Below are 24,777 nucleotides of genomic sequence, written 5' to 3' on the forward strand. Positions count from 1 at the left end.
GAGTACGTTGATAATCAGAGAATGGAAGATCTTTGACCTTGCCGTGTTGGGGCAAGTTCGTGGAGGCTAAGCTTAAATAGGGCTGATGCCTTGGCAACGACTCGCGTCTTCCTGTGACACTCCTCGGCAGACGCTTCCTCACTTATTGGCGTCTTTATTACTCTCTTCGTTCCTTCTATATTTGGTTTCATTCATTCACTCAAGTTCGTAACTCACATGCAGTTTATTCTAGTAGTATCTGGATACATATTTGCTGGACTTGGTTGCTCAGATCTATGCAGGACTCCACCCAAATGACGCAAGAACATGAATTAGATACAGTGAAACACAAATGTTCCTGTTGTATTGATGCATTTTCCAATGCGTACTTGGACATTCGAGACCTGAAGATCCAGATTAGTCTCTCAACAATATCACAGCTTTGGAAATATTCAAGTCCGATCTCATTCTACTACTATACTACTGTTCATACTGCATTCATCCGAACTATTCATTATATTGGACTCTATGATTCCAAATCTTCTTTCTCGTCTCCTCTTCAACCATGACTGAACATCAGCTGGTGTATTCACTATTCAACTGTCAGACTTACAAATATCTTGTCCCCCTTGCCAACTCACCACCCAAAATCCCCTTTCTTCTTTCCACAACACTTCACAATGGAAACCTCTATCATCCAACCACCTCTTCCCAAACTCCTCTCCTCATCCGAATCCGAAAAGCTCCGCCTCCGCACCATCGCGTCCCGAAAACGCAAATCCAAATTCAACTCCACCAAATGCCTCCCCGCGAAAAGACCAAACACATCTCCGCCTCCCCGCCGTCCCTGGATAGCATCCACCACCATAACCCACCTCACCACTATTGCCGTTGCCCAACACCTCGCCCCACCATCACTCTCTCTGCCGGAAGAAATTCAATACCAACTTCAAGAAGAATGGGAGCACATCGTCCACGACAGCTTCGAGCGGTTCCGAAAAGAAATGCAGTGTAGTGAATGTGGACATGTGATGGAGTGGTGTGGAGATGAGGGCGTCAAATGGTTCTTGGACGGGTTGAGAGATGAGATGGATGGGTGGTGTGCTTGGGAGGTGGATGAGACGTGTACGGAGAGGTGGGATGCGGGGTTTGAAAAGATGGTGCCGTTGCTGAGCGGGAGGAAGATGGGTGGGTGTTGGGCGTTGGAGCAGGAAAGACAAGGACAGGATGTGGAGGATGAAATGGAGAATGTGGGGGTTGACAGTGTTGCTGGTGTGCATACGGATTTGAGTGTGGAGTATGAGGTCAAAGTGTGCAAGATTGAGGGCTTGGAAGCTTTGAGGTTGCTAGGTGGAGAAGGGTTCACGGTTGATGGGTTTATTCGTCTTGGATCGCCACTTTGGGGATCTGTTGTTGATGAATCTATGGATGGAAGCAATGGAGGAGAGGATATCATAAGTGACGGTGTGGATCAGAACTCTGTCAGCGGAGAGTCTGAAGGCAGTATTAGCCCTACTCAGGTCATTACGGGCGATGTTGATATCACGACTTGTGAAAACGTTCAAGATATTCCAGCATATCCTTCATCTAGGAGCCTCGAAGTCAAGGAGACTACTGCCCACAGGGACGGACGGCCCGGTCAGTTTATCATCGACATGCTTGATGCATTTTCTGAGGACTCAAGTGAGAATGAAAGTATAAGCAACATCAATGAAGCTGAGGATGATTTCGAAGCATTGGTCAAGGCGAACTCGGATGAAGCCTCCCAAATGGATGCCAGCCTTGACTGGAACTCGCTTTTGGAAGGAAGAGAGGAACTCTGGCCAAGCGGTGAAATGGAGATCGACCAGTCCACCGAATCAGTTGCATCCCGTCAAAAGATCTCTGAAAGAGACTGCGCCTCTGGAGGTGGAGATAATAGTGAGAACAGTGGAGACGATATCACCGACAGCAAAGGCCTATGTGCTACAGGGGAACAGATTGACATCGCGAGATGCAATTTCGAAGATCATCAGAGATTCTCTTTGATTGATGCCATGGAAACTGACGAATCTTCGGACAGGGCTTTGGGGAATGGTCAAGATAACGAGGGATACCTCATTTCTGAAGAATCTGGTGATTATCAATCCGAAGATGTAGAAAAAGTCTGCGAAGATGTTGTTCCAGAATCAAGGGCTGGAGGAAGTAAGGTTGATAATGGAAGGGTGCACTATTTCGAGGATTCTGTAGATGTTGAGATTCGTCATGGATATGAATTCCCTGAATCCAGTGATGGAGATGCAGATGATGAAGAGAGCGATGAGCTATTCGATGAATCTGATTCCGAGCTCGACAGCTATACGGACCAAGACACGCGAAACAACAAACCAGGGCAAGTCATTCAAGGAAGCAGTGAAGAAGATGTCGCCTCCCAGAGTTACAAAGGCGGTCTAGAAGGGAGCCCTTGCCAGGTCTCGATATCTGCTGGGTCAGATTCAGAGCTTGAGGCTATCGACAATGATCCTTCAGAGTACGAGTATGATGTCGAACAGGCTGCCCCAGTTGGATATGGAGCGCAGTTCCAAGGAGTTCGGGAGTATCAAGGTGATGAGAGTGAGGAGAGTGAAGAAGAATGAACATGTGGAGATGATGAGGGTGAATGCGCTGATTTTGTGGGGGAATCGTTGATGGTAGGATTATAATGGCGGACTACTATTATGCGTTGAATTTAAAGCCTTGGATTTATAGCATTTATTCTCCGCAAATTTGCACAGCGTTTGGGTAACTTATCATAAATCCGTGCAAGTGGAAACATACTTGACCCCGAGTGTGAAGTTCGTTCGTGACTGAGAGATAAGTTCCTCGAGGAAAAAAACGATTGTAGATCGTACTGTTGAGTATTAATGAGACCATGAGATCTTAAAAACTCAACACCACAGCAGCTCTTCACCTTTGATTTGCTGTTCTACGGATAATGAGTCTTGGCAAGAGTTGTTGACGTTCCTGCCATACAAGTAAGCGACTCTAGCGTTCAGGCACCATTTCACGTTCAGCTTCTCCGCTTCCTTCAACCTTGAAACTCTTCAGCGCAGCTCCTCCAGCCGATCTGTCATCAAGAAAGGTACAATGTTACCCAGATCGCAAAGATTGAAGGGGCGCACGGGACGTCTCGACAACAATGATTACGAAGGCCGGCCCAGCACCTTCAGTACCCCGGTCACGGAGAGTGGATGTTCTCAAGTCATGAAAGATGAAGTAAGATGGGAGTAAGTTCCCCTCTCCGTAACACAGAGATTTTACTGACTGAAATAGAAATGCAGGCACCGAGATCGTCAAATTGATCGTTGGCAGGAAACGGAAAGAGTTCAGCATTCACAAAAACTTTATTTGCCAAGCCTCGGAGGCGATGAAGGCCGCATTTTGTGGAGAATTCGAGGAAGGAAGATCGGGTGTGATAACTTTGGCGGAAGATGATCCTCTGGTAAGTCTCTTTGTATATCCAATCTCTTCAGAAACTGAATCACCTAATTCCTATTCTAGGTTGTCCAAACCTTTATTGCATATTGTTACCCCAACTTCAATGGCGAAACCTTGAGGAAACTTGAGGTGGTGGATCTGATCGGCCTGTACATCTTTGCAGATAAATATCGATGCATAAATCGCCTCAAGAATCTTGTCATGGACTCGATTCAAGATAAGATGTTGGTTGAAGATTTCACCTTCAATGCAGAGGGTTTGGAGCGCATTTTCAACAACACTACCTCTAGCCATGAGGCTCCGATTCGATTATACGCAGCCGCACTTGTTGCATACACCTTACATATATCACCCGATGACTCTTGGGTCAGCTATGTTCACCATGTCCTGCTGGACACACCTGATCTTCAAATCGAATACCTAAGTACCAGCGTCAGGTCTCTCTGAAGTCACGAGGAGAATGTAAGTGCTTAGGGATTCCCGTTAGCGCAAAGTCTGACCCACGAAATCGCGGTGTGGTTGTCAACAAGCCTTTTGGGACATGCTACTTCCATGTTCACAACACAGGAGAGGATTGTCATCGACTCAATCACAATGCATCTTTCTGCCCCAAGCATCGGTCTGCCCGCTCCGAGAGACCTTAAGTTCACGGTACAAGAAGAGCGAAGTCAATCTGAGTACTCCACTTCAGTCTGCAGTGTACAATAGAATAATCTCTACTATCATGCCCAATATCTGAAACTGTCTTCAAGAAAGTGTTTCTCCAATGTGAGTCAATCAAAACTTTGTTTACCTTTGTCGTATACCACACTCTGATTGGCGAATGCGAAGTCACCTGCAGCTTCGCACTCGCTTAAGTTTGGGCGCTTCTTCCGATGCATCCCCGCACCATCTCGCTCGCGCTAAGTTGAACATTAGTCCCCGACAAGATCGAATCCAATACCTCCCAGTCCTAATATCTTATTGAGGATAGCAGTTCGTAGCAGTTGTATTTGGAAGTCGCTTAGCGTCAGGTGCCTGAATGCGAAGCTTTCTAGCCCCGAAGCTTGAATTCGGTGGGACATCGAACCGACCGGAATATAAATACAGGTAAGGTCCTCATGTGTTCGCAATGAGTATTATTTATATTTTTCTTTCTTCACTACAATACACCACAACAGTACAATCTCTATATTGTAAATCTCTGCTCAATTCAGCGAAATCAAGCCCAGTGTGATAAAGTCATCCCTTCCCACTCCCTGTCGGAGCAGACTGGGAACTTGTTCGAGAATCATGGTATCACTTACCACCGTCACGGCTCAAAACACCGCCTTCCTCTCAACGCACCCACTCGTCGCCGTCGTAGTAGGTGGGACCTCCGGTATAAGCGAATACGCCATCCGCTCCCTCATCACCACCCACGCCTCCCTCCTCTCATCTTCCTCATCGTCACCATCCTCCTCACCACCTTCTCTTCGCATCTACATAATCGGGCGCAACGCTACCGCCGCCCAGAAAACTATCACAGACTGCAAAGCGATATGTCCCGGGCCAGAATTCGAGATCATCTTTGTTAAAGCGGAGGATTTGAGTTTGTTGAAAGATGTTGATAGGGTGTGTGAGGAAATTGTGAAGTTGGAGAGGGAGAAGGAGGGGAATGGAAGAGGGAAGGCGAGGGTAGATTGGTTGGTCATGAGTCAGAGTAATTCGGTGCAGAGTTTTAATGGGAGGAAACGTGAGTTTTCTTCTTCTTGTTTCTTACTATTCTACCTTGTGCTACTGGAATAGGAGAGTCCTCACCGATAAGGTTCACGCTCATCGGAAGCGAGGCATTTGTCGAAATGATGACAACGGCTGACAACATTGCAATCTAGTTACAAGCGAGGGCCTTGACGTCCAATTCTCTCTACACTACTACTCACGAATGCGTTTCGTCACCCGTAAGTGCTCTCCACCTTCTACTACAATCTTCTCTTTGGCATTTCTGGATCCCTTGGCTCCAAGAGTCTAGTCCTCGAGTATTGACACCAAGCAGAACTCCTTCCTCTGCTCCTAAACTCCACACACCCCCGCGGCGCTCACATCACATCTATATATGCCGCCGGTATGGAAGCCACTCTCCACGCTAACGACCTCTCTCTCCGCCAACCTACGAACTACACATTCGCCACTGTCCGCTCTCACGTCGCATATATGACGACACTATTCTTCGAATCCCTAGTTCAGAGACATCCAGGTAAATTGGTAGCTACTCATGTCTTCCCGGGACTCGTAATTACGCCGGGGATGTATCTAGCTGGGTATCCGTTTTGGTTTAGAGTCTTGAGAGGGGTGTTTGGAGGACTGGGAGTAATGAGATTGGTTAGTATGGGAAGTGGAGAGGCGGGGAGTAGGATGGTTTGGACGATGGCCGGGGAGGAGTTCGTTTGCAACGGGGACGGAAAAGTGGATGGAAAGGGAGGACAGGGAATAATGGCGGGGACGGACGGGGTAAAAGGTGGAGGTGCGTATGCGGTTGGGAGGCTTGGGGATGTTATTGAAACCGAAAAAGCTTACAAAGAAGTTCGGAAGGGAGATTTGAAGGATAGGGTTTGGAAGTATACATGGAATGCTTTTGAGGTCATCGAGCGGGGCGAGGTGTTTGAGGATTAACATTTTTATTTCAAGTACAAGAAGTTGTCATAATCGTCCCAGACAAGAAATCAAAAACAAGCGAGCTCTATGGGATTTACGGATACTATTTTGCGCTATGGTTGAAGAGATCGTTGTCTTATCGAGTCCAAAAGCTGGCTAAGAGAGAGTGCCAGGCAAGGTAGGTACGGACAATGCGTCCTCCCTGAAATGAAGGAAAGTCCACCTCTCTCCTTCTCTCCCAATACTCAACCAATCTACATTTTTTCATTGTGTTCTCGTCAGAAACGGTATTTACTGCTCGCTGACTATACACCTGTTGGCTGTCGTCCTTCACAATGGTCCCCGGACACAAACAGCGACCTCGGCTTTGAGGCTCAGTGCAAGAAACGGAGAGTATCGCTCTTTCCAATCTCACGATACGTGGAAACCTCCTATGCTGCTCATGTTCGCAGTTGCCGAGGTAAAAAATCTTGCGAATCGACTTTCTCATTTCTAAGCACAGGCTCTCTCCATCACAATCACTCCCAAAAGTAGCTTTACTGTTTCTCTTGCATTCACAATTATTCACTTATATCTAAACACCACTGCGCGTTAAGCAACACTTATTGCAGACCATCCAGCCGGACCCTTGTCCAGCAGAGTCTTTTCCACTTTCAAGTAAAGAGCTACGAGAACCCCAACAAGACTTCCCGATAGACTTCTCAGTCTTGGTATGTCGGATTTCTTGCATCCGAATATTCCATCATACCCTGCTCGCATTGACACCCCGATATGTGACGTCCTCGGGAAGGAATGGAGTAAAGATCCGAATAATGGGGTAGCGGATGACCTGTTCGAAGGCTTTCCACCATACACAGATTACCAAAAAGTTCCAGAGCAGAACTTTGGACCTGCCCAGCAATACGACAACAAGCAAGAGCACAACCAGTCGCTTCCAGAGACGGGTTCATCAACAGGGTGGTTGTCGGATCAAACCCAATCCAATCATATCCCAGAACAAATTCAATCATACGGATCCCTAAATAGACAAAGCTGGGATGAGCAAAGCCATGGGTATCAGCCCGTTACTGAGCCGAATTCTATACAACATGCCCAAGAAGTCCAAGATTCGGGCTACATTGGGCAGTATTCTAATGAGGACAGTTGGAGTGGACAGACATTTGACCAATTCCCAATCGCGCAACATCAGTTGCAGGAAGCACAACAGGGCCAAGCTCCCAGCCATGCAGACCAATCACTGAATGAGCGATATCCTAGTGAACACTGTCCGAACTCGCTTGCCACACAGCAACAAATCCATAGAGTTAGTAGCTCGTACGGACAAATTCCTGTGCAGCATGAACAAGAAGTTCCATACCAAAATCAAGAAATGAGTTTCCATTTCCAACACAGCAGTCTTCAAATACATATCCTCCAGCTGCGTATACTTCAATTCAGCCCTCTCCGCTCCGCCAAGCCTGGCTACCTGAGCTTCAAAGCCAACAGATGCAAGGTCAGAATGACAGTGTTCAGCTAGATCAACAAGCTGTAAGCAGTCAATCCTCGGTGGGTTGGGGCCACGAACTTGGACAGTATCTAAAGCTACAAAATCGAGAAGCTTCCCTTCAAAGAAGCAAGCAATCTCCCGTCACCCAAGATCCAACGCAATCTTTAGACCAGCAAGTTACATCTCAAAGAGTGCCACCTGCGAATAGCCGCGATGATAATGACAAGCACAGCTCGACGACTTCATACAATCCCACTGTAACTTTCGAAGGATCTGGACTTTCAGAAAAGATTCCTTGGTCTCTTGTCATCCATCAACAAGGACATACTGCCGGGATCCGGTATCACTTTCTGCAATGTGCTCAGAATGAACTAAAGATTGAGGGCGAGTACTTCAAGTTCAGTGGTGCTTATGATAATGAGCTTATAGGTACGTAAGCAACTTTTGCACCCCTCTTCATTGGATCAAAGGTAGAACCGAGAGCAGGTGGAGTGGAGGCGGCAGAGCGGCAGCGTCCTTCGCATATACTAACGTTACTCGGCTTGATATAGTTAATAACAATGGCACTTGGGGATTTATAACGGTCGTTACAGGGATGACCAGAGACGAGTTTACTGTTATCCACAAGAAGATACTGAATATCCCGCCCATGAGTCCCCGCTACTCATCGCGTCCCGGACTTGCGGAAGTGAGATTATTACTCGACAGACAATGGTGCATTTTGAATTGCCTACAGCACATCGGCGTAGAAAATGCTTGGCACATATTCTCAGGCTTTGGCCAAAATATCTGGATGATTGAGGCAGGTACTATGGCACACGCGGAAGGCCATTCCACAGGTTGGTCTTCCGGTGTCAAGGATATTTTGAAGGCTCTAAAAGAAATGGTATCGGCTGAGGAATTGGAGAGACTGGGAAAAAGTGTGGACAATTCTTGCGTAGATGATGGAACTCATATGAAGAGGGAGGTCAGCAGACTGTTTTGGCAGTTCACGTCTCAGACGCAGACCCAGTCGAGGCGGATATGGGAGGAAATGGGTTTTCATAGAGGGAAGGCCTACAAGACTTTCGACCAGGCAACATCGTTTGCCAGAGGTAGATACCCGAAGCGGGCGAGAAGATAGGTTTGTAGCGGTTGATATGGGAAACTCTGCTTGCAGCAGAATAGAGCTTATATCTTCAACGACGAGAGGCCGAGCACAGTGGAAAGGGCAATGCGACTCTTATCTATAAACGAAGGCCGCGAGGTCTCAACATACACAAATCCTTACTTGCACGTCCCCCAGAATTCCCAGTCTCTCACCTTCTGTCATCCTCCTCCCCTCCCCGACCATTACTCCATCTATTTCAACCCCCCAGCAATCAACAAACTCTGACCGGTCATGAATCCCGTCTCGGCAAGCATAAGCACCACATTCGCCACCTCGCTCGGCTCGCCCAACCGTCCCATCGGAATCGTTCCCACGCCCCCCGGGATCACATCCGGATTACTGATCATCCCCGTATCGCCTATCAGCGCGGGAGCGACGTCGTTGACGCTGATGTTGTGTTTGCAGAGGTGTGATGACAGGTTGCGCATCATGGATGTGAGGCCGCCTTTGGAGGATGCGTAGTCTGTTTTGGGGAGGGTTAGGTAGGCATTTAATGAAGGAAGTGGGGGAGGGGTTGGAGAGAGATAGACGTACGACATCCGTTTATGCCTCCGCCCATAGCGGCGATTGAGGACATGAATATTATCCGTCCCCAGCGCTGGGCTTTCATTCCTTCGACTACGCCTTTGACGAGCACGAACGAGGCGCGGAGGTTGACGTTGATGGTGTATTCGAATTCGGAAAGGGGGATGTCCCTGTAGGGGGTAGGGTGTTAGCAGGGATTTGGAGGGGAAATGGAGGGTAGGGGGATGAGAACGGAGAGAAGTACCAAACATCGACAATTCGCTTTCCGTAGCCGGCGTTGCTGACTAGGATGTCGACTACTTTTCCTTCGTGTTGTTGTTTGATTTCTTCGAACATTCGGCTATCATAGAGTGATTGGTGTTAGCATGTACTTGATTTCAAAAATATCCAACGAAACTTGGAAGGAAGTAGTGGAAAGAAGGATAAGTCAGATGACATGGCTGGACTGAATTGATTATCATCTGGCTCCCACCATATGACATCTCAGAATGAAAAATATCATACAACAAAATATGAATGAGATGAGAAGAAATGAAAGCTTAAACCAACAGCAAACCAGGTCAGAACTCTGACTCACCTCATGTCCTCAACTACACCTACATCGACCTGATGTATACTGATCCTCAACTTTTCTACTCCCTCTCCCCTACTAGCATGGATAGACTTCACGATCTCCTCCATACCACTTCGGTTCTTGGAGTAAGTGAGGGCGAGATGGACTCCTCGCTTTGCGAGAGAGTGTGCGCATGCTGCGCCGATACTAGGAAATTGGTTAGTAAGTGTGTATGAGATGAGTGAGGACGAGAGATGAGACTGGAGATGTACCCGCTTGATGCACCGGTTATGAGAGCCAGACGGCCATTGAGGTTGTTGTCTGCCATGATTGAGATGATGGAATGCGCTGTGGATTATTATGAATAGGGGCTGAGAATTGAATAGGTAATGAAAATTCTTGAGATGTTTAACCAGAGCTGCGTCTGTTTTGTTGTGAAAGTTCTGTATGGGAGGAGCTCCGGTGCGGGGTCGGAGTGACCCCGCTGTTAGTGTCATCAGGAATTTTTGGGCTGTAAAAACCATCTCATTGTATTTTATTGGTATAGTAAACTACAGAGCACAGCGTCACAAATTCTTGAATATCGAATTTCGATCATGTATAGAATGAAAGTGAGCTTCGGTACCTTACTCCGGCCTGCCAGGACAAGGAGTTTCCTTCATCTTTGACCCCCCACTCTTTGCCCTAGGAGTTGAGTTTAGCGAAGCGAGGTCGAAAGACCACTAGTCTCCATTCGTATTAGCCCAAGCATCAATTTATGCTTAACGGCCAAGACCAACCCACCCATCCCTTTCATCCCCGAACTGAAACACACAGCATCGAAAAGACTGATGTCCATACCCACACCTTCTTCCCTATGTTTTCTGGCAAGAATTCACGGATTCACGTTGGAACATGGAGGCTTGACTTGCTCCGAAGCTTATTCTTTTATTCGTCATCTCAATGTCACTCTGTTTTCCTCCATCGGCAATGTAACTCCCCGTATTCATCTGCAAATCGGGGCTATCCACTCCCAGGAAGATGGAATCAGTTGGTTTATCACACCCCACGTGATGGAGAGGACCATCTGCAGAACACTGGATAGAGGCAGTAAGGTGTTATGCTTGCAGTTGTGGAATTTAAAGTTACCAGAAGCTCAAGGAGTGCTTGTTTACTTTGTTCTGCTCTTGTGCTTTGCGTGTCAAGTTCCAGGGGCTAGCAAGATTCGATTATCTTTGGCTGTACCCCCCTATTCGGCGGGCGAACCGATTTCTCTGTTCCCAAGAACGGCACAAGTCTGGAAGCTGGAATTCGGGAATCTTTTCCCAAGGACCACATCCGTTTCACATCGTTTTTTGGTAACCCAATTACCAGCATGCTTATAGTACACTGTGATTTGATGGCTTGTTCGGAAGAACACCCTTTGCTTCTCTGCCGAGTGAAGAGCTGTATTTCTCCACAAATACTGCTCCATCAAGAATCTCGCCGAGCCGAACTACTTTCGCAAGTCAGTTGAACGGGTCCGCTCTCTAGCCACACTCATCTCATAAACTGGGCTGACAGGGGGCTTGAATCGACACGTGGAAAGCATTGTACTAATTTGCAGCCCAGATGCTGACTCCACAGTTGGACTTGGCAACCCCCGTTAATCTATCATTGGCATTTGATGCCGGGCCCTGTCGTCCAAAGCTTCATGGCACCAGGCAAGTGGCTGAAGCACTTCTTATAAGTATGCTGCTGGTCGCCATGGCTTTTGAGATCTTCACCCTCACCTTCACATTCATTTTTGCTTGTCTCTTTTATCCTAACCTTCAGTCACTCGTTTCGACCATGAAGTCCACTACTTTCATTCTCGCGTCTTTGGCAGCATTCGCTGGCCGTTGTGCTGCCGCTGGCGTTACTGGCTCCGCGCCTGGTTTTGCCAAAGGTACCACTGGCGGTGGATCTGCTGCTGGTGCCTATCCAAAGGACATCAACCAGTTGAAGACTTGGCTTACAGATTCAACTCCTCGTGTCATTCTCCTCAACAAGGAGTAAGTGTTCTCCATCTCTTTTACTAAATCCCAATCTGACTAGCTGCTCAGGTATAACTTCATCGGTTCAGAAGGAAAGGTAACCGAGAAAGGCTGCCGACCTTCTTCCAACAAATGTGTTGGAAAGGGAGGACAAGATGCCATTAACGGCGCCAACTGGTGCGCAGGCCAGCCCTCAGTCACTGTCACATACGACAAAGCTGGTACAAATGCCATCAACCTTGGGTCCAACAAGTCCATCGTAGGTGTTGGAGCCAACGCAGTCATTCGTGGAAAGGGTCTCCGAATCGCCAACGGAGCTAAGAACATCATCATCCAAAACATCCACATCACCGAGCTCAACCCTCAATACATCTGGGGAGGTGATGCCATTACCCTCGCCGGCACTGATCTCGTCTGGATCGACCATGTCAAGACCTCTCTCATCGGCCGTCAACATCTCGTCACCGGCGGCGCCGCCTCCAACCGTCTCACAGTCACCAACAACGAATTCGACGGCTCTACCTCCTGGTCTGCAACCTGCGACAACCATCACTACTGGGCTATCTACTTCACCGGGGCCAACGACCAGGTTACCTTCGCCAACAACTACATCCACCACACATCCGGCCGCTCGCCAAAGATGACCAAGGGCACGCTGATGCACGCCGTCAACAACTACTGGTACGCCAACTCCGGCCATGCCTTCGACATCGGTGCTGGTGTCAGCATCGTCGCTGAGGGAAACTCCTTCTACAACGTCAAGACCCCAATTCTCGCCAACGCCGGAAAGCTGTTCGCTCCCTCCGCATCCAACTCTGTTTGCAAGGCTAACCTTGGACACAACTGCGAGAGAAACAGCTTGGGAGGCAGCGGTAACTTCGTCGGCACTGATACTATCATGTTGAGCGCGTTCAAGGGCAAGTCGGTTATTGCTGCTACTGCCCCAAGAACCAATCAGGCTCTTACTGCTGGTGTTGGAAAGATCTAAATTCCTTAGAAGTTGTTACGTCTGGTGGAGTCTGGGGATGTGAGAGCAGATGATAGAGAGAAGGGAGAGAGAGGCCAGAGGGCAGTGGATGTTGGTACCCCGCTATGGTGCCAGGCATAACTTGTAGACTACTTTAGCAAAAATTTTGATTGTACATATATAAATTCTTGAAGCTTCAGCTTCACAAACAAACCCGAGCTTCGTATATGCTCCCTTCAGATTCGCCGAAAATACAGCAGCCCACATTTTTATACCTATTGTTATCGTGGCTTAATTGGTATAAACGGAAGTGCACTAACAAGGATTAACTTTAGATTAGTTATCAACTACCTCTATCAGGTGGTGTAAAGTAGTTTAATAATACCAGTCCTCTTATAATACATAAATTTTAGTGTCACCTTATATTGAGTAGCAATTCCTTGTTAAGTTGTAATAGGCAATCGATCAGACCTCACAAGTCCCTCCAAATTCTTCTACTCGCATCAAAATCGTAGTTCAGACCTCCGACGTACTTTACAACTTTCCTCAACACCAACGCAGAACCACAACCTTTACCGTCATCACGCACCACTCAGAACTCAGTACCCTGGTTTTCGAACCCGTCAGACCGAGGATATACCTTCGACGGACCTACAGAAGTCCTCTTACAACATACAAGATTTGGTGTCACCTCATGTTTGGTAGCAATTCCTTTCTGTCTTTCTTTCCCACACTCTACAGGAGTAGAGTCGTTTCTACTTTAGGGCGGGGGTAGATGTGAAAGCAAGTGCACTAATAAGGATTAGCCTTAGCCTAGTTATCCACTACCTCTAGTAGGTGGTACGAAGTAGTTCAATAATACCAGTCCTCTTACAATATACAAGATTTAGTGTCACCTTATAATTAGTAACCCTACACGTCCTCGGCCACCTCGACTGCAGATAGAATCTGAGCGAACTTCAGATAATGTTTTCATATGAACTCCCAATCGTAAATCTACTCGTGAACGTCTTAATATCTGCAGCCCCGCATGAAATTTCGTCTAGGTGTCCGTGATCGAAGAAATGTCGCATATCAGCTCTCAAGCACGACTTTCGCACAGAATAATACGTGGCTCAACATGATCGTAGAGTGAGTTCTAACTCAGTACCATCAAGTATAGAAAGTAGAAGGTGAGCGGATCAATGAGTATACTTACATGACAATGAGTAGGTATGTCAGTGAAGGATGACAGTGAAGCGATTCGAAAGTAAAGAAACGTTCAGCACTTTCAAATGAATCAACGAACTTGAAGTGATCGGTGAGGACGAGGCTTTCATGTGAGCAAATATCGGGGCTGCTTGTTCTTGCTTGTATATCGCTTCTCGAATACCTTTATTCAGTGTGTCTAATCTCAGATGTTATCTAGTTGATTTTTTAGCAGATACGCGGTGAAATCGCGGATAGTGAAGATAAATGAATGGTGAAGCACAGTGACGCTAAGTGACCACTGACTTACCGAGCTTAGGAATCAAAAAGCGCTGGATATTCTAGGGTATGTAAAAATATGAGCTCGTGTTATAAAGCATTCAATGAATTGTAGATTGTGAAGTTGTTTGCAGAAGGAGCCTTGAGCGATGGTGCACTTAGAAACAAACATTCCCAGCTAAGCGAAAGGGGTCTTATCATTCACTGCCTAATGTTGGCGGGGAACCTTTAGTATATATAATTGCTACCATTGTGAACTAGATGCTAAAGATCTTTGGGGCGAACAAACCGGCTTTCCATGGATCAAAGGGTGCTGGAACTACTGGATGGTGAGAACAATCGTTCAGAGGAATTTTTTAAGCAGACCCTACTTAGAGGTTTTGGAGAGGAATCTCGGGAGAAATTAAGCACTAAGTCTTCAAAAGGCAGGAATATTCATCTAAAATTCAAGTCTTGACGACGAATTAAAGTATGACAACAAAATTCTGTACCACTGCTCTTCCCCCTCGCCTACCCAACACCACCACCATTCCCGAACATCCCCGCACCCGCCAAACTAATCTCAGGACACCACCTCCTAATCTCCGGCAGCCTCTTAGGAATCATAACATGCACCTTATGAAAACCTAACGGCTCCGGCCACGTATCCAAATGCTCATCCCCCTGACACGCAAACTGCAGCGCCTCCTGCCTATTCGGCAACTTCACTCCTCTCCTCTCCATCTCCCTCGAAAACCAGGAGTCTTCGCCGTGAGCGTAAGATTTGGCTAAGGTTTCGGCTTCCCATGTTGCATTTAAGGGGAGGGAGGAGAGAATGGAGAGGATGAGGGGGCGGTTCCGGAGACTGAGTCCGCCGTTGAACTTTTTGGGTTGGGTATCTCGTGAGAGAGGGGCGCCGATGAATGTTGAAGGGAGGAAGGAGTCTATTGTTCGGTGGGCGTTGGCGCAGATCATTGAGTCGGCCTTTGAGGTGAGGTTAGGTTAGTGATTGTTTATGTGAAGTGCTTTCATTTTTTTACATCTTCCGAGAAGATGAAAGAAAAAGTGTTGATATTTCATCTAGTAGAAGATTACATCTTTCAAGAAGACTCAGAAGACGAAAATATGAGCACAACATACCTGAAAAAGCAGCACATGTTCAGCAGGAGCCAGCTGCTCCCAGAACCACTGTCTCACAATGAGCAATCATTTTCACTCCACCACCTATTTTCCACATACCGGTCTCGTAAAATACAAATTGACCCCTAACCTGGTCGTAACATCGACCTCATCCGGAAGCGTCCTAACTTCAACAGTCCCATCTTCCACAGCACGCTGCCATATCGCCGATCCGGTCTTATTACCAGATTCAGGATTCCAGGTGAAGTGCTGGGCGCGAGTTTCGGCGGACGTGAAGAAGATGATGGGCCATTCTGGTCCGAGAACTGAGTGGAAGTGGAGGATCAATGGGATGACACGTGGCGTATAGTGTGTGTCGGTAATGACGGCTACTTTGGACTGGATTTTGCCGTATGTGTCTTTGTTGGTGGCCTGGACTGGGGATGTAGATGAAAGCGGTGCGTGGGAGATCTGAGATGTGTTAGTTTTGATTGAACATATGAGATAGAGAATATGTATGAGGTATGACAGAGGGGCCTGGAGCTTACGACTGTATTACGCGAACCTCTAAGATACAAGGAATAAAAGATAAACAAAGCCACTAGAACAGATAATTTAATAGTCAAAATACGTTTGAAACTCCCAGCGAAGTTCATCGCTCACAAATATCGCGAATGGCGGCTGCTTTACATAGTCATCAGTTTCAAGGGTTCAAGTGAAGTCATCGTTGCTGTTGGGAAATGCTTGTTTAGATAGTGTCCTGCTAAATTGGCTCGGGGCTTGAATCAGTGCGGAAGGGAAAAAGGTCATTCGCTAACAGAACTAATGGGAAGCCGAAGCGAGCGGCCACCCCAAGACCTTGGTGTAGTGACTACCTATGGATATGTAACTCACCCTCATGCTATATTTTGTCTATTGACTCCATTGATATTTCCGTTTTAGCTTAGGGCGAGAAAATGGAGACATACGCGAAGTGGTCGCATATCGCTCCTCGGATTTACTGCATGAGCCCATGCTAATCATCGCCTTCAAGGCCATCATGTAGCTGAAATAGGGGCTGCAAAGAGCAAAAGTTAAAAAGTGTTCCAACTTATAGCTATCATTTGATACTATCCGAGATACACTCTTTCATGCCGATGCATAATCTTTGAATGCGTGCTGCTGCTTGCAGGCCCAGCAATATGACACGGTACTCCTTGGGTCATGGCAGCTTGAACATTACCTCACCGTATCTTCAGACTTTCAAAAGAGGTCTGAAACATGCTTCGACTCATAGTTGCGCGAGCTGCCTGTGTTTAAGATATTTATTGCTGAGGTTTGTTGTGCTCGCTTAAAACTTTGTTGAAATTAACCCCGCGAAAAATCAACAAACACCAAAACATCAAAAATTCACCCCAACCACTACCATTTAAAAATCGAAGAATCCCAAACAAGCAAAATGTATACATTACTCCTCGGGGACGGACCTCTGGTCATACCGATAGACCACCATTGTCGAGGCGCAAACCAAAATACCCCTATTACTTTGTCACCCTTGTCTCATAAGTGTGTAAGCCTCAGCAATCCCAGATGGGCTGGGCCTCTGTAAGTGCATGTGCACATCCTACAGATACTAGAGTATAAGCTATGTGATGCTGAGAAACGCGTTATTTGGATTTATCAAGAAGGTTGGGCTTTGCATGCGGGTGTTGTGGGAACGTTGGGTTTATCCGATGGCTGGCGATGCGCCGGCGAGGTGAGCAGCAGCGTGGTCTGGTGGGTGATGAGTTGGTTCCTGAGTTGCGTACATGTTCCGCCTAGGTCCTGGCCTAAACTCAATTGTCCTGAGGATCTGATGCTGCAGGTGTCCAAATCGTGCAACTGGAGCTTGGGTTGTAGAATTTTATATTTTGTCAATATTTTTGGGTTGGGGGGACTCGCTCGATGCTATCATTAGTGACAGTGTCTGGCTGAGGGTCAGTCCAGAACATGTTTCACGGGAATAAAGAACATTTCAATATCTCCATGATCCTCATGTTCATTCCGAGGTGGGTGCAAAATTTACTGCGCGCAGTCTCTAGATCAACATGCCTGCCCACAGCAACACATGCGCTTCTGTAACATAGTCGAAGAGATCATCCGTTGCGCACTATTCATTGTCAGCTGAAACCTTCTCACCCTTGCAGACAGCTTACCTTCGACAAGATAACCGCCTGACCAATTCTCATGTGTTCTCCGATCCACGCAATACACTCCCTCATATACACCTGGATGCTTGGATCGATGATAGGCAGAACTGACAGCACATATAATGTATGTGTGAGCATGAGGCCACCAACAGACTTGCCTGGGATTAGTGGGGCTCTCGTCGCAGCATTCTGTACGAACGACTGTACGTCGCTGGAGAGGACAAATGGAATGGATAGAAGAAGGCCTGTGATGAGGTCATCGATGTCGGCATAGATCGCAGGGTCGATGTCTTCATGCTCAGGGAACGTGCAGATTCGGTTGTAGCAGTCCATGATTATATTGATAACAAGAAGGCGGGCTTTGCGGTAGCTGTTCCAGATGGTGGCAATGTACGCTAGAATGGATGAGTAGGCGAGATAATTGTTAGGAGGGTAACTTTACGGTCGTGATATTTTGTGATCGTTCCAGGCCAGTATCCGACTTGTGTTCTTGAGGAACGAACGTCAGCATTTCTCGAAACTGATACTAAAATTCTTGATAAGGAACGTCCATGAGTGCAAGAAAGGACAGGTTTCTGTCAGGTATTACGATCCCGTCTCAGTTGGAGGAGTATGAGTTGTTTCAGGCGGCACCCCAACCATGGAGGAAAGAGCCAATTCAACTTCACTCACTTTGCTCCATCTTCTGCCGCGATGGTTCCGACGAGTCTCGGCTTCCATTGCTCTGGAAGCTTCTCTATCCATATATTATACTCATCCCTGAGGCTCTCGGCGTCTCGCATGACAGCATAGAGCTCATCAAGTGTTGCATCCCGAGCCAGCAGTGCTTCCGCTCTCCTGAACAGGGGTTCTGTTTTCGCAAATATTTCATCAATGGTGACGACCTCATGCCTTGATAAGGGAGTGCACAGTATGCTAAACTTCGATGTGACTGTTTTAGGATTGGGAGGAGTGTGTTGCCAGTTTGGAAGCTTGGAAGGAAACCAGTCATCAACTTGGTCGTTGTTCAGGGCCCGGAAGAGTTTTCCTCCGCAAACGAGATCAAAGGGGGAAGATTTGCTGGTCAGGATTGCCGCGACTCCCTGGGCGTGCGCAATGTGTGCACCGTTGTAAAAATCGGTGTTGATGATAATCTATGCCTCTTAAGTCAAGCACCCACTTGTGTGAGTCAAAGAAGATTTACCTCGTACAATCCCAGCAATGTAGCTGTGATAAGCGACTCGACGCTAATGAATGTGTCTCCAGTTGAGATACTCAAGCTGAAAGACCGCAGCAGAGACGTGTGCATCCGTTGGGCCCTATCGAAGATACCCTGGTCTGAGATCTTCTTCCCCAGAACTGCCAAGGCAATAGTCGTGCATGCTTTCGTAACATCGGACTTCGGACCAGCCTTAGATATCATGTCTGGAAGCCCATTCAGATAACCGCGAGATACGGATTGATCTGGTGAGTGAACACGGTAGTCATCGAAGAATTGTTGCCGAGCAAATTCTTCGATTCGTGACCAGTCCTCAAAAGACTCAGGACTCTTCGACGAAAATGTGGTGACATTCGTTGATGAGAGATGTTTTGGTTCAGTGACATCTGCAGCATAATTTACGAATTTCAAGTCCTTGCTAGTGTTGTAACCTGGACAGCTTCGGCGTGCTCTGCTACATCTAAGGCACGACTTTCATAGAGCAAGTCAGCAAAAATGGGGAGCTGGACAGAGCAAAGTTCTGTCGAGATCTTCGCACCAGAAGACCGTAATCTTACCGGACGAGTCTCATCGCACTGTCTCCGAATTAACGGCGTTCGGCCACGGACTTAATGTCAATATCAGTGTATACCTTCTTGTGCCTCTGTTTGCATGCCTGGCAAGCTCCTGAAGCTCCATTGTTCACCATATCGGCGGCACTGACCACCGGCGCTAGACCTGGCCAGAGTGAGAAGCGTCCGACACGGACAAATAGATTTTGTTATTCGTTCCCGATTTAGCTAGATCTTGAGCTCGAATATCATGCGGCGACTATGCATCATGGGAAGCAAGATCCTTCTCGGGATACAGGAGCCTACCAGAGTATCGAGGTTGAAGGGTAACGTGGATGGATGTAAAGAGACGATCCCCAAAGAAGTTAGGGTTTGAGCTGTGAAGGCTGGGCATCTAGTATGCCGTTGCGCTGTACCGGATGCAGCTAGACTTCGCGCATTCCAGTGGAGGGGAGCTAAGCGAACCCCTTTCTCACCTATCAGCTTGCAAGACCTCACGATGTCTGACGCTTCGAGATTCCGGGGAAGAAGACGAACAAAATATGCATCTAAACACGTATGATTCAAGCCAAGAAGGACCCTATATTGAAATAACTCTCGTGAAAGTCCGTTGCGGTGCACGGCGTCAATATTCTACCGACGATGGATATATAAAGGAGCGAAATCCTCCTGAGATTCTACATCTTACAACAGCATCTCACAACAGCATTCTACAGCAACACTGATCCTCTCTCAATTTCAAGAAATTCACCAACACCATACTCTTCAAATTCCAAACATGCCGGCCACAACATACCCCGATTTTGGCAGCAAGACAGAAGCCCTTGAAGTCGCCAAGGCATTCGCAGACTCTGTTCGAGGAAAGAACATCCTCGTTACCGGAGTGAATTGTGGTGGCATTGGCTATACCACCGCGCAAGCTTTTGTATGTTATTCTATTCATCTTTCCGGCATTTGAATTGTCACGAAGCTAACCTCTCAACCGAAAAGGCGTCTCAATCTCCCGCCAACCTCATCATTGCTGGTCGAAGCGAAGCCAAACTCAAAGCAAGCATCGATGCACTCCGAGCCGAGTATCCAAATGTCTCCTATCGACCATTGATACTTGATCTCTCAATTCAAAAAGCCGTCCGAAAAGCAGCCGCCGAACTTCTTTCCTGGTCCGACGTTTCTACTCTTGACATCATTGTCAACAGTGCGGGTATCATGTGCATCCCAGAACGAACTCTCACGGAAGACGGCATCGAGATCCAATTCGCTACCAATCACATTGGACACTTTCTCTTCACTTCTTTGATCATGCCTAAGCTCATCAAGGCTTCGCAAGCGGGCGCCACCAAGGGAGCTACGAGAGTGGTCAATGTCTCCAGCCTTTCGCCAACTTGGACCCAGATGAGATGGAGTGACACGAACTTCGAGAAGAAGAACAAGGATATCCCAGAGAATGAGAGACCAGTTTACCAGGTGCAGCAAATGCAAGTTCAAATCTACTCCTAGGACACCAGCCGGGTACATTTTCTTCACGTGATTTCCATCGGGCTTCAACGAAAACAAAGGCAAAGGCTAACTCAAGATTATCAAATAGGTGGGGACAAACCGGAGACCTAGACGAGAAATCCTATCTCCCCTTGGAAGGATACAACCAGAGCAAAACCGCCAACCTCCTCTTCTCCATCGCGCTCACCGACAAGATGTACGAGAAATTCGGCATCCTCGGCGTTGCCGTCCACCCCGGCGTGATCGCCAGCGAGCTTGGAAGAAACCTTGACGGTGTGACGATGGATGCCGTTAAAGGCTTCTATGAAAGTGGCATGGTCGACATCAAGACTCCTGGAGCCGGAGCAGCTACCAGTGTGGTCGCTGCTTTGGACCCGAAGCTTGGAGCGGGAGAGATCCGCAATGGGAAGGAGAACTATGGAGCTTTTCTGCTTGATTGCCAGATCAGTGATGCTCCTGTACCTGGTGCTCTCTCGAGTTCTGAGGCGAAAAGGTTGTGGAAGTTGTCTGAGAAGTTGGTGAAAGAGGAGTTTGCGTGGTGAGCCCGGGCAGGAGCAATTTTCTTGAAACAAAATAAATGTGTTTAGATTAAGTAGTTACTATCGTAATATCTCCCTTATCATCAGAAACGAAATTTTTCTCTCCCCTTCAAATTAGCTGTACAAAGTTCGTTACTCGTCGCAAAATCCAAATGAATGTGTGGTAATAAGTCTTCCGCATGCCTGTCATCGCGACCTAGAATTTGACGATAGTCATGTTCCCGGTTTCGGCATCAATCATGAATTCCCTAGTCAACATCATGGGAGAGATGGGAGAGGTCGGCATTGGAGGAGCCTCGTCGCTCAAATAACTTGCGCGCGGGTTTTTCTCAATGTCCCTCACAAGGTCGTCTTCGGAGTCATTGATGGTTTTATTGTTGTTGTGTCCAGTGTTGAGGTAGTTATCGTGGCGAAGGGTTGCCGCTACACTTGCTCGCACACGCGTACGTTTGGAGGAGCCGAGTTCGTAGTGAGGACCGGAAGCCGTACCGGCACGGGATGCTTGACCGATGAGGACGGTACGGAGTGCTTTTGAGAAATGCTGTTAGTTTCGTTTCATCTTCTGAGACAATGTTGGGAAGGAGGGAGGGCAAACCTGGTAGGCAAGTGGCAATAATGGCAACAGAGGTCTCCACCATCGACACAGTACAAGTCAACATTGTCTCGTTCTTGCTAGAGTAGTATGCGCGGATGACTGACGGCATGGTCAGTAACAGAATTATCTGAGGGGCGAGGAGGGAGCATACTGCTAGCAATAACGACGAAGATACCGAGCGCAAACATAGCTCCCACGCCAAGCTTTTGCTTCAGTGGCATTTGCAGCTTCACGATCATCGACATTGGGAGCGCGATGACTAGATATCGATCAGTTCAATGCTTTCTGTTTCTCAATGAAGCCAACTTACTGACGACATCAAGGAAAATGTTTACTAAGAATGCATTAGCTGGTGGACTTTCAGATGGGGGGAGGTAAACGAACTGAGGATAGTTATCCAGTAGTTGATTGCGGACGCCTTCTGAGAGCACTGGTATATTCTATATTAGCAAATGTGCAGCAAACACGAAAGTTCAAGATTATGCTTACTGTTTGGGTCCGTTGTCCATTTCCTCTCTATTGGATAACATTGAAAAATGATGTCAAAGAAAATCACAGCCCATGTGACTCCCAGGACAACAAGAATCACATTGTAAACTGCTTGCAACCTCGTCCGTGCTGCGATTTTCTTGTAGAAAATGACCTTGAAGTTGACATTTCAGCTCATGACGGAAAGTTAGGAAGAGGGATCAAAATTTACCAGTGCAACTTTGATAGCCCACAGTGATGTGACGTAAGCTATTGAGCCAGGGATAATCATCTAGGCTCGCTGTCAGTTGTTATGGCAAGAAGATCTGGCTTCATAACATACCTGCATGATACCGACAAACTCATCTCGACTTGCCTTCTGCAGAGCTGCCATTCCTGTATAAAGGTAAGTCATTGAACATAGGTCTTCTCCGAGTACACATCCTTACCTAGATTCCACATGTGCTGCGGTATGATGAGATCTGTCAAGAGACATCCTCCTGCCAGCACCATGAACCAATCATCGAGTGAGAAAGCTTTGAACCTCAACCACTTCACCACCAGTCTCGCGACGAGAAAGGCGATTGCGAAGAATGTACAAATGTACCAAGACACCTGGGGTATATCAGCATAGGGACTTTCTCCACTTCAGTCGCCAGTATAACTCACCACTTGTCCCAAACCTTGTGGTGCCATCATCAATATCAGGTACTTTGAGTACGAAGCTTATTTGAATCGGTCCGGCTGGAAATGAAGTAGAAGGGTGGAGTGCTTCGGAGTTTGACTTGATGGGGAAGCTGTGGGCTATATACGAAGTCGCCGAATTGTTCTCATACGAATTCGAAAAGAGATCCCCATTAGAATGTCATATCTCGAAGATCTTCGACTCTCCGAACCAGAAGAGGAAACACCGTATAGAGTAGCAGTAAGAATCCTAAGATACATTGAACCTTCCTGCGTCGTGCGCTCATGTTGAAACAGTGCTAACAGGGATTTGAAGAAACAACCAGATTTCTGGATTTTCGAAATGCAGTTGTCGAAAGGGATCTGAGAGTAGCCTCTACTGAGGCATCTTGACTTCAGATTTCGCCAATGCGCAAAGACATCGAATACACCTACAGGGAGGCTGGTAAGATAGTTTCCTAAAAGAAGCTGAGCAGGCAAACATCGTCATATGTCAGAACTGGAAACAGGCGAAAGCCAATAGTCAGAATTTGATCCTTGAGGAACACAAGCAGTTTCTAGAAAGGCTGTGGCGGGAAGCGTAGGAATCGGAGGCTCTCGAAAGAAAGTGGAGACAAGAACGGGAGTCTGTGAACAACTTCCAACCTTAACCTATTGGCTCCACAGTTGCCAGTGAACAGCGCAGCGGATGTCTCAAGCTTCCGCGTGGCGTCCCGCAAGTATCGAGACGACCGTTGCGGAAGAAGTCGTCACGACTGTGTGCGCGAGTCGTGAAGTTCCTTGAGAGGCTGACGGAAGTACGGCAGGTTTCCCTTTATCTTCTCAACTAGGTTATGTAGCAGTTCCAAGCAGTCAAAGCGAGGCTGGAATATGATGAGTGCTCAACTGGCAGCTTAATTCAGTCTAGCCTGTTGATTGTGTTTCTGGAGATGAGGACCCAATTAAAGTTTCATTCGATAAGGAAGGATGAGAGTCAAAACCTCATTTACTGGATGTAGTCACGTGCTGATAGCTCGCTTGTCATTTTTCCCTACCTTATGTCAGCAACAACTTCGTGGTTCAACAACGACGAGGAATTAATAACGGGACTTGATAAAGGATACAGCCCAGTATGCGACTACCATCTACGGGATTGCCGTTAGTCACGTCCCAATGTCAATACTTGTGAGGGCGTGAGGAGATGGGTCTGTCACCTTCGATGCTTACTGACGCATGCTACGTTCCGTACCCTGGCCACAAAGCAACCATGATCCAAGCATCGGCGTACTCCGGTTGGCATTGGTCAACCAGACGTCCATCGGACGAATTGTTATGGCAACAGCTCACTAGTCACCTCAAGCGTTGATACTGATCATGACGGACGAATATTTCACGTGGTAGGACAGTGTTGTTCCGGAAATATGGAGCCTGCCGTGACCTCACAACGGTCTGTGGTGAGCTCAACGAAGAGCCGCCTTTACCTACTGTGGATACCTATCGTTGCATTTTTCTATTTCTCGCCATCTTGGAAATCGACAATGGTTGATGTACTCTGCCAAGCCAGTGCCATTCAAGAACGCAGTACAGAGCATTCTGCCTGCGCCGTTATAACCTGAACAAAGCTCAAGAGCCTGTCGATTCGGATTTCGACCGTAAGGAAACTATTGATTTCAATGCGGGGTGCATTGTCTTATGAATCTCATCGAGATCTGTGCTGTCATCTTTTTTCCGAGACACGATCCAATCCCTGTCACCATGTGTTGTTTCTTTCCGTATGCAGCGACGGACAAGGATTACGATTCCAATATCG

The 24,777-nt window shown here is 47.3% G+C and overlaps 10 protein-coding genes across 11 annotated transcripts; 6 read left to right on the top strand and 4 right to left on the bottom strand.

Moving 5' to 3' along the window:
- The first annotated feature begins 131 nt into the window (after positions 1 to 131).
- On the top strand, positions 132 to 2,769 carry ONS95_003329 (uncharacterized protein). The gene has a single exon (XM_058496628.1). It carries the CDS (start codon positions 660 to 662, stop codon positions 2,592 to 2,594), a length of 1,935 nt encoding a protein of 644 aa, XP_058353880.1. The 5' UTR covers positions 132 to 659; the 3' UTR covers positions 2,595 to 2,769.
- Positions 2,770 to 3,084: 315 nt separating this feature from the next.
- Positions 3,085 to 3,882, top strand: ONS95_003330 (uncharacterized protein; the record flags this gene model as incomplete). Its single annotated transcript, XM_058496629.1, has 3 exons — positions 3,085 to 3,224; positions 3,271 to 3,439; positions 3,499 to 3,882. 3 exons carry the CDS (start codon positions 3,085 to 3,087, stop codon positions 3,880 to 3,882), a joined length of 693 nt encoding a protein of 230 aa, XP_058353881.1.
- Positions 3,883 to 4,337: 455 nt separating this feature from the next.
- On the top strand, positions 4,338 to 6,175 carry ONS95_003331 (uncharacterized protein). The gene is made up of 3 exons (XM_058496630.1): positions 4,338 to 5,149; positions 5,289 to 5,354; positions 5,450 to 6,175. The coding sequence occupies exons 1-3, from the start codon at positions 4,708 to 4,710 to the stop codon at positions 6,064 to 6,066; spliced, it is 1,125 nt and encodes a 374-aa protein (XP_058353882.1). The 5' UTR covers positions 4,338 to 4,707; the 3' UTR covers positions 6,067 to 6,175.
- A 585-nt stretch (positions 6,176 to 6,760) lies between these two features.
- Positions 6,761 to 8,657, top strand: ONS95_003332 (uncharacterized protein; the record flags this gene model as incomplete). Its single annotated transcript, XM_058496631.1, has 3 exons — positions 6,761 to 7,351; positions 7,561 to 7,963; positions 8,086 to 8,657. 3 exons carry the CDS (start codon positions 6,761 to 6,763, stop codon positions 8,655 to 8,657), a joined length of 1,566 nt encoding a protein of 521 aa, XP_058353883.1.
- On the bottom strand, positions 8,631 to 10,390 carry ONS95_003333 (uncharacterized protein). The gene is made up of 5 exons (XM_058496632.1): positions 10,035 to 10,390; positions 9,787 to 9,969; positions 9,454 to 9,549; positions 9,219 to 9,379; positions 8,631 to 9,147 (listed from the first exon to the last, which is right to left on the bottom strand). The coding sequence occupies exons 1-5, from the start codon at positions 10,088 to 10,090 to the stop codon at positions 8,876 to 8,878; spliced, it is 768 nt and encodes a 255-aa protein (XP_058353884.1). The 5' UTR covers positions 10,091 to 10,390; the 3' UTR covers positions 8,631 to 8,875.
- A 169-nt stretch (positions 10,391 to 10,559) lies between these two features.
- Positions 10,560 to 12,936, top strand: ONS95_003334 (uncharacterized protein). Its single transcript, XM_058496633.1, has 2 exons — positions 10,560 to 11,774; positions 11,826 to 12,936. The coding sequence occupies exons 1-2, from the start codon at positions 11,353 to 11,355 to the stop codon at positions 12,742 to 12,744; spliced, it is 1,341 nt and encodes a 446-aa protein (XP_058353885.1). The 5' UTR covers positions 10,560 to 11,352; the 3' UTR covers positions 12,745 to 12,936.
- A 1,764-nt stretch (positions 12,937 to 14,700) lies between these two features.
- On the bottom strand, positions 14,701 to 16,018 carry ONS95_003335 (uncharacterized protein; the record flags this gene model as incomplete). Its single annotated transcript, XM_058496634.1, has 4 exons — positions 15,837 to 16,018; positions 15,409 to 15,759; positions 15,310 to 15,357; positions 14,701 to 15,153 (listed from the first exon to the last, which is right to left on the bottom strand). The coding sequence occupies exons 1-4, from the start codon at positions 15,942 to 15,944 to the stop codon at positions 14,701 to 14,703; spliced, it is 960 nt and encodes a 319-aa protein (XP_058353886.1). The 5' UTR covers positions 15,945 to 16,018.
- Positions 16,019 to 16,386: 368 nt separating this feature from the next.
- Positions 16,387 to 19,557, bottom strand: ONS95_003336 (uncharacterized protein). Of its 2 annotated transcripts, XM_058496635.1 has the most exons (7): positions 19,286 to 19,557; positions 19,212 to 19,229; positions 18,640 to 19,125; positions 18,129 to 18,589; positions 17,899 to 17,945; positions 17,463 to 17,851; positions 16,387 to 17,416 (listed from the first exon to the last, which is right to left on the bottom strand). In XM_058496635.1, the coding sequence occupies exons 1-7, from the start codon at positions 19,340 to 19,342 to the stop codon at positions 17,345 to 17,347; spliced, it is 1,530 nt and encodes a 509-aa protein (XP_058353887.1). In that variant the 5' UTR covers positions 19,343 to 19,557; the 3' UTR covers positions 16,387 to 17,344. The 2 variants fall into 2 exon arrangements, with proteins under 2 accessions (XP_058353887.1, XP_058353888.1); XM_058496636.1 differs by having other exon boundaries at positions 18,640 to 19,229.
- A 96-nt stretch (positions 19,558 to 19,653) lies between these two features.
- On the top strand, positions 19,654 to 21,282 carry ONS95_003337 (uncharacterized protein). The gene is made up of 3 exons (XM_058496637.1): positions 19,654 to 20,130; positions 20,196 to 20,680; positions 20,791 to 21,282. The coding sequence occupies exons 1-3, from the start codon at positions 19,984 to 19,986 to the stop codon at positions 21,242 to 21,244; spliced, it is 1,086 nt and encodes a 361-aa protein (XP_058353889.1). The 5' UTR covers positions 19,654 to 19,983; the 3' UTR covers positions 21,245 to 21,282.
- ONS95_003338 (uncharacterized protein) lies at positions 21,283 to 23,003 on the bottom strand (the record flags this gene model as incomplete). The annotated part of the gene is made up of 9 exons (XM_058496638.1): positions 21,283 to 21,769; positions 21,837 to 21,935; positions 21,988 to 22,095; positions 22,147 to 22,266; positions 22,326 to 22,479; positions 22,537 to 22,596; positions 22,648 to 22,700; positions 22,754 to 22,919; positions 22,974 to 23,003. 9 exons carry the CDS (start codon positions 23,001 to 23,003, stop codon positions 21,438 to 21,440), a joined length of 1,122 nt encoding a protein of 373 aa, XP_058353890.1. The 3' UTR covers positions 21,283 to 21,437.
- Positions 23,004 to 24,777: the final 1,774 nt, after the last annotated feature.

The sequence above is a fragment of the Cadophora gregata genome, assembly GCF_030347475.1.
Source record: "Cadophora gregata isolate MNR1 chromosome Unknown scaffold_12, whole genome shotgun sequence".
Lineage (NCBI taxonomy): Eukaryota > Fungi > Ascomycota > Leotiomycetes > Helotiales > Ploettnerulaceae > Cadophora > Cadophora gregata.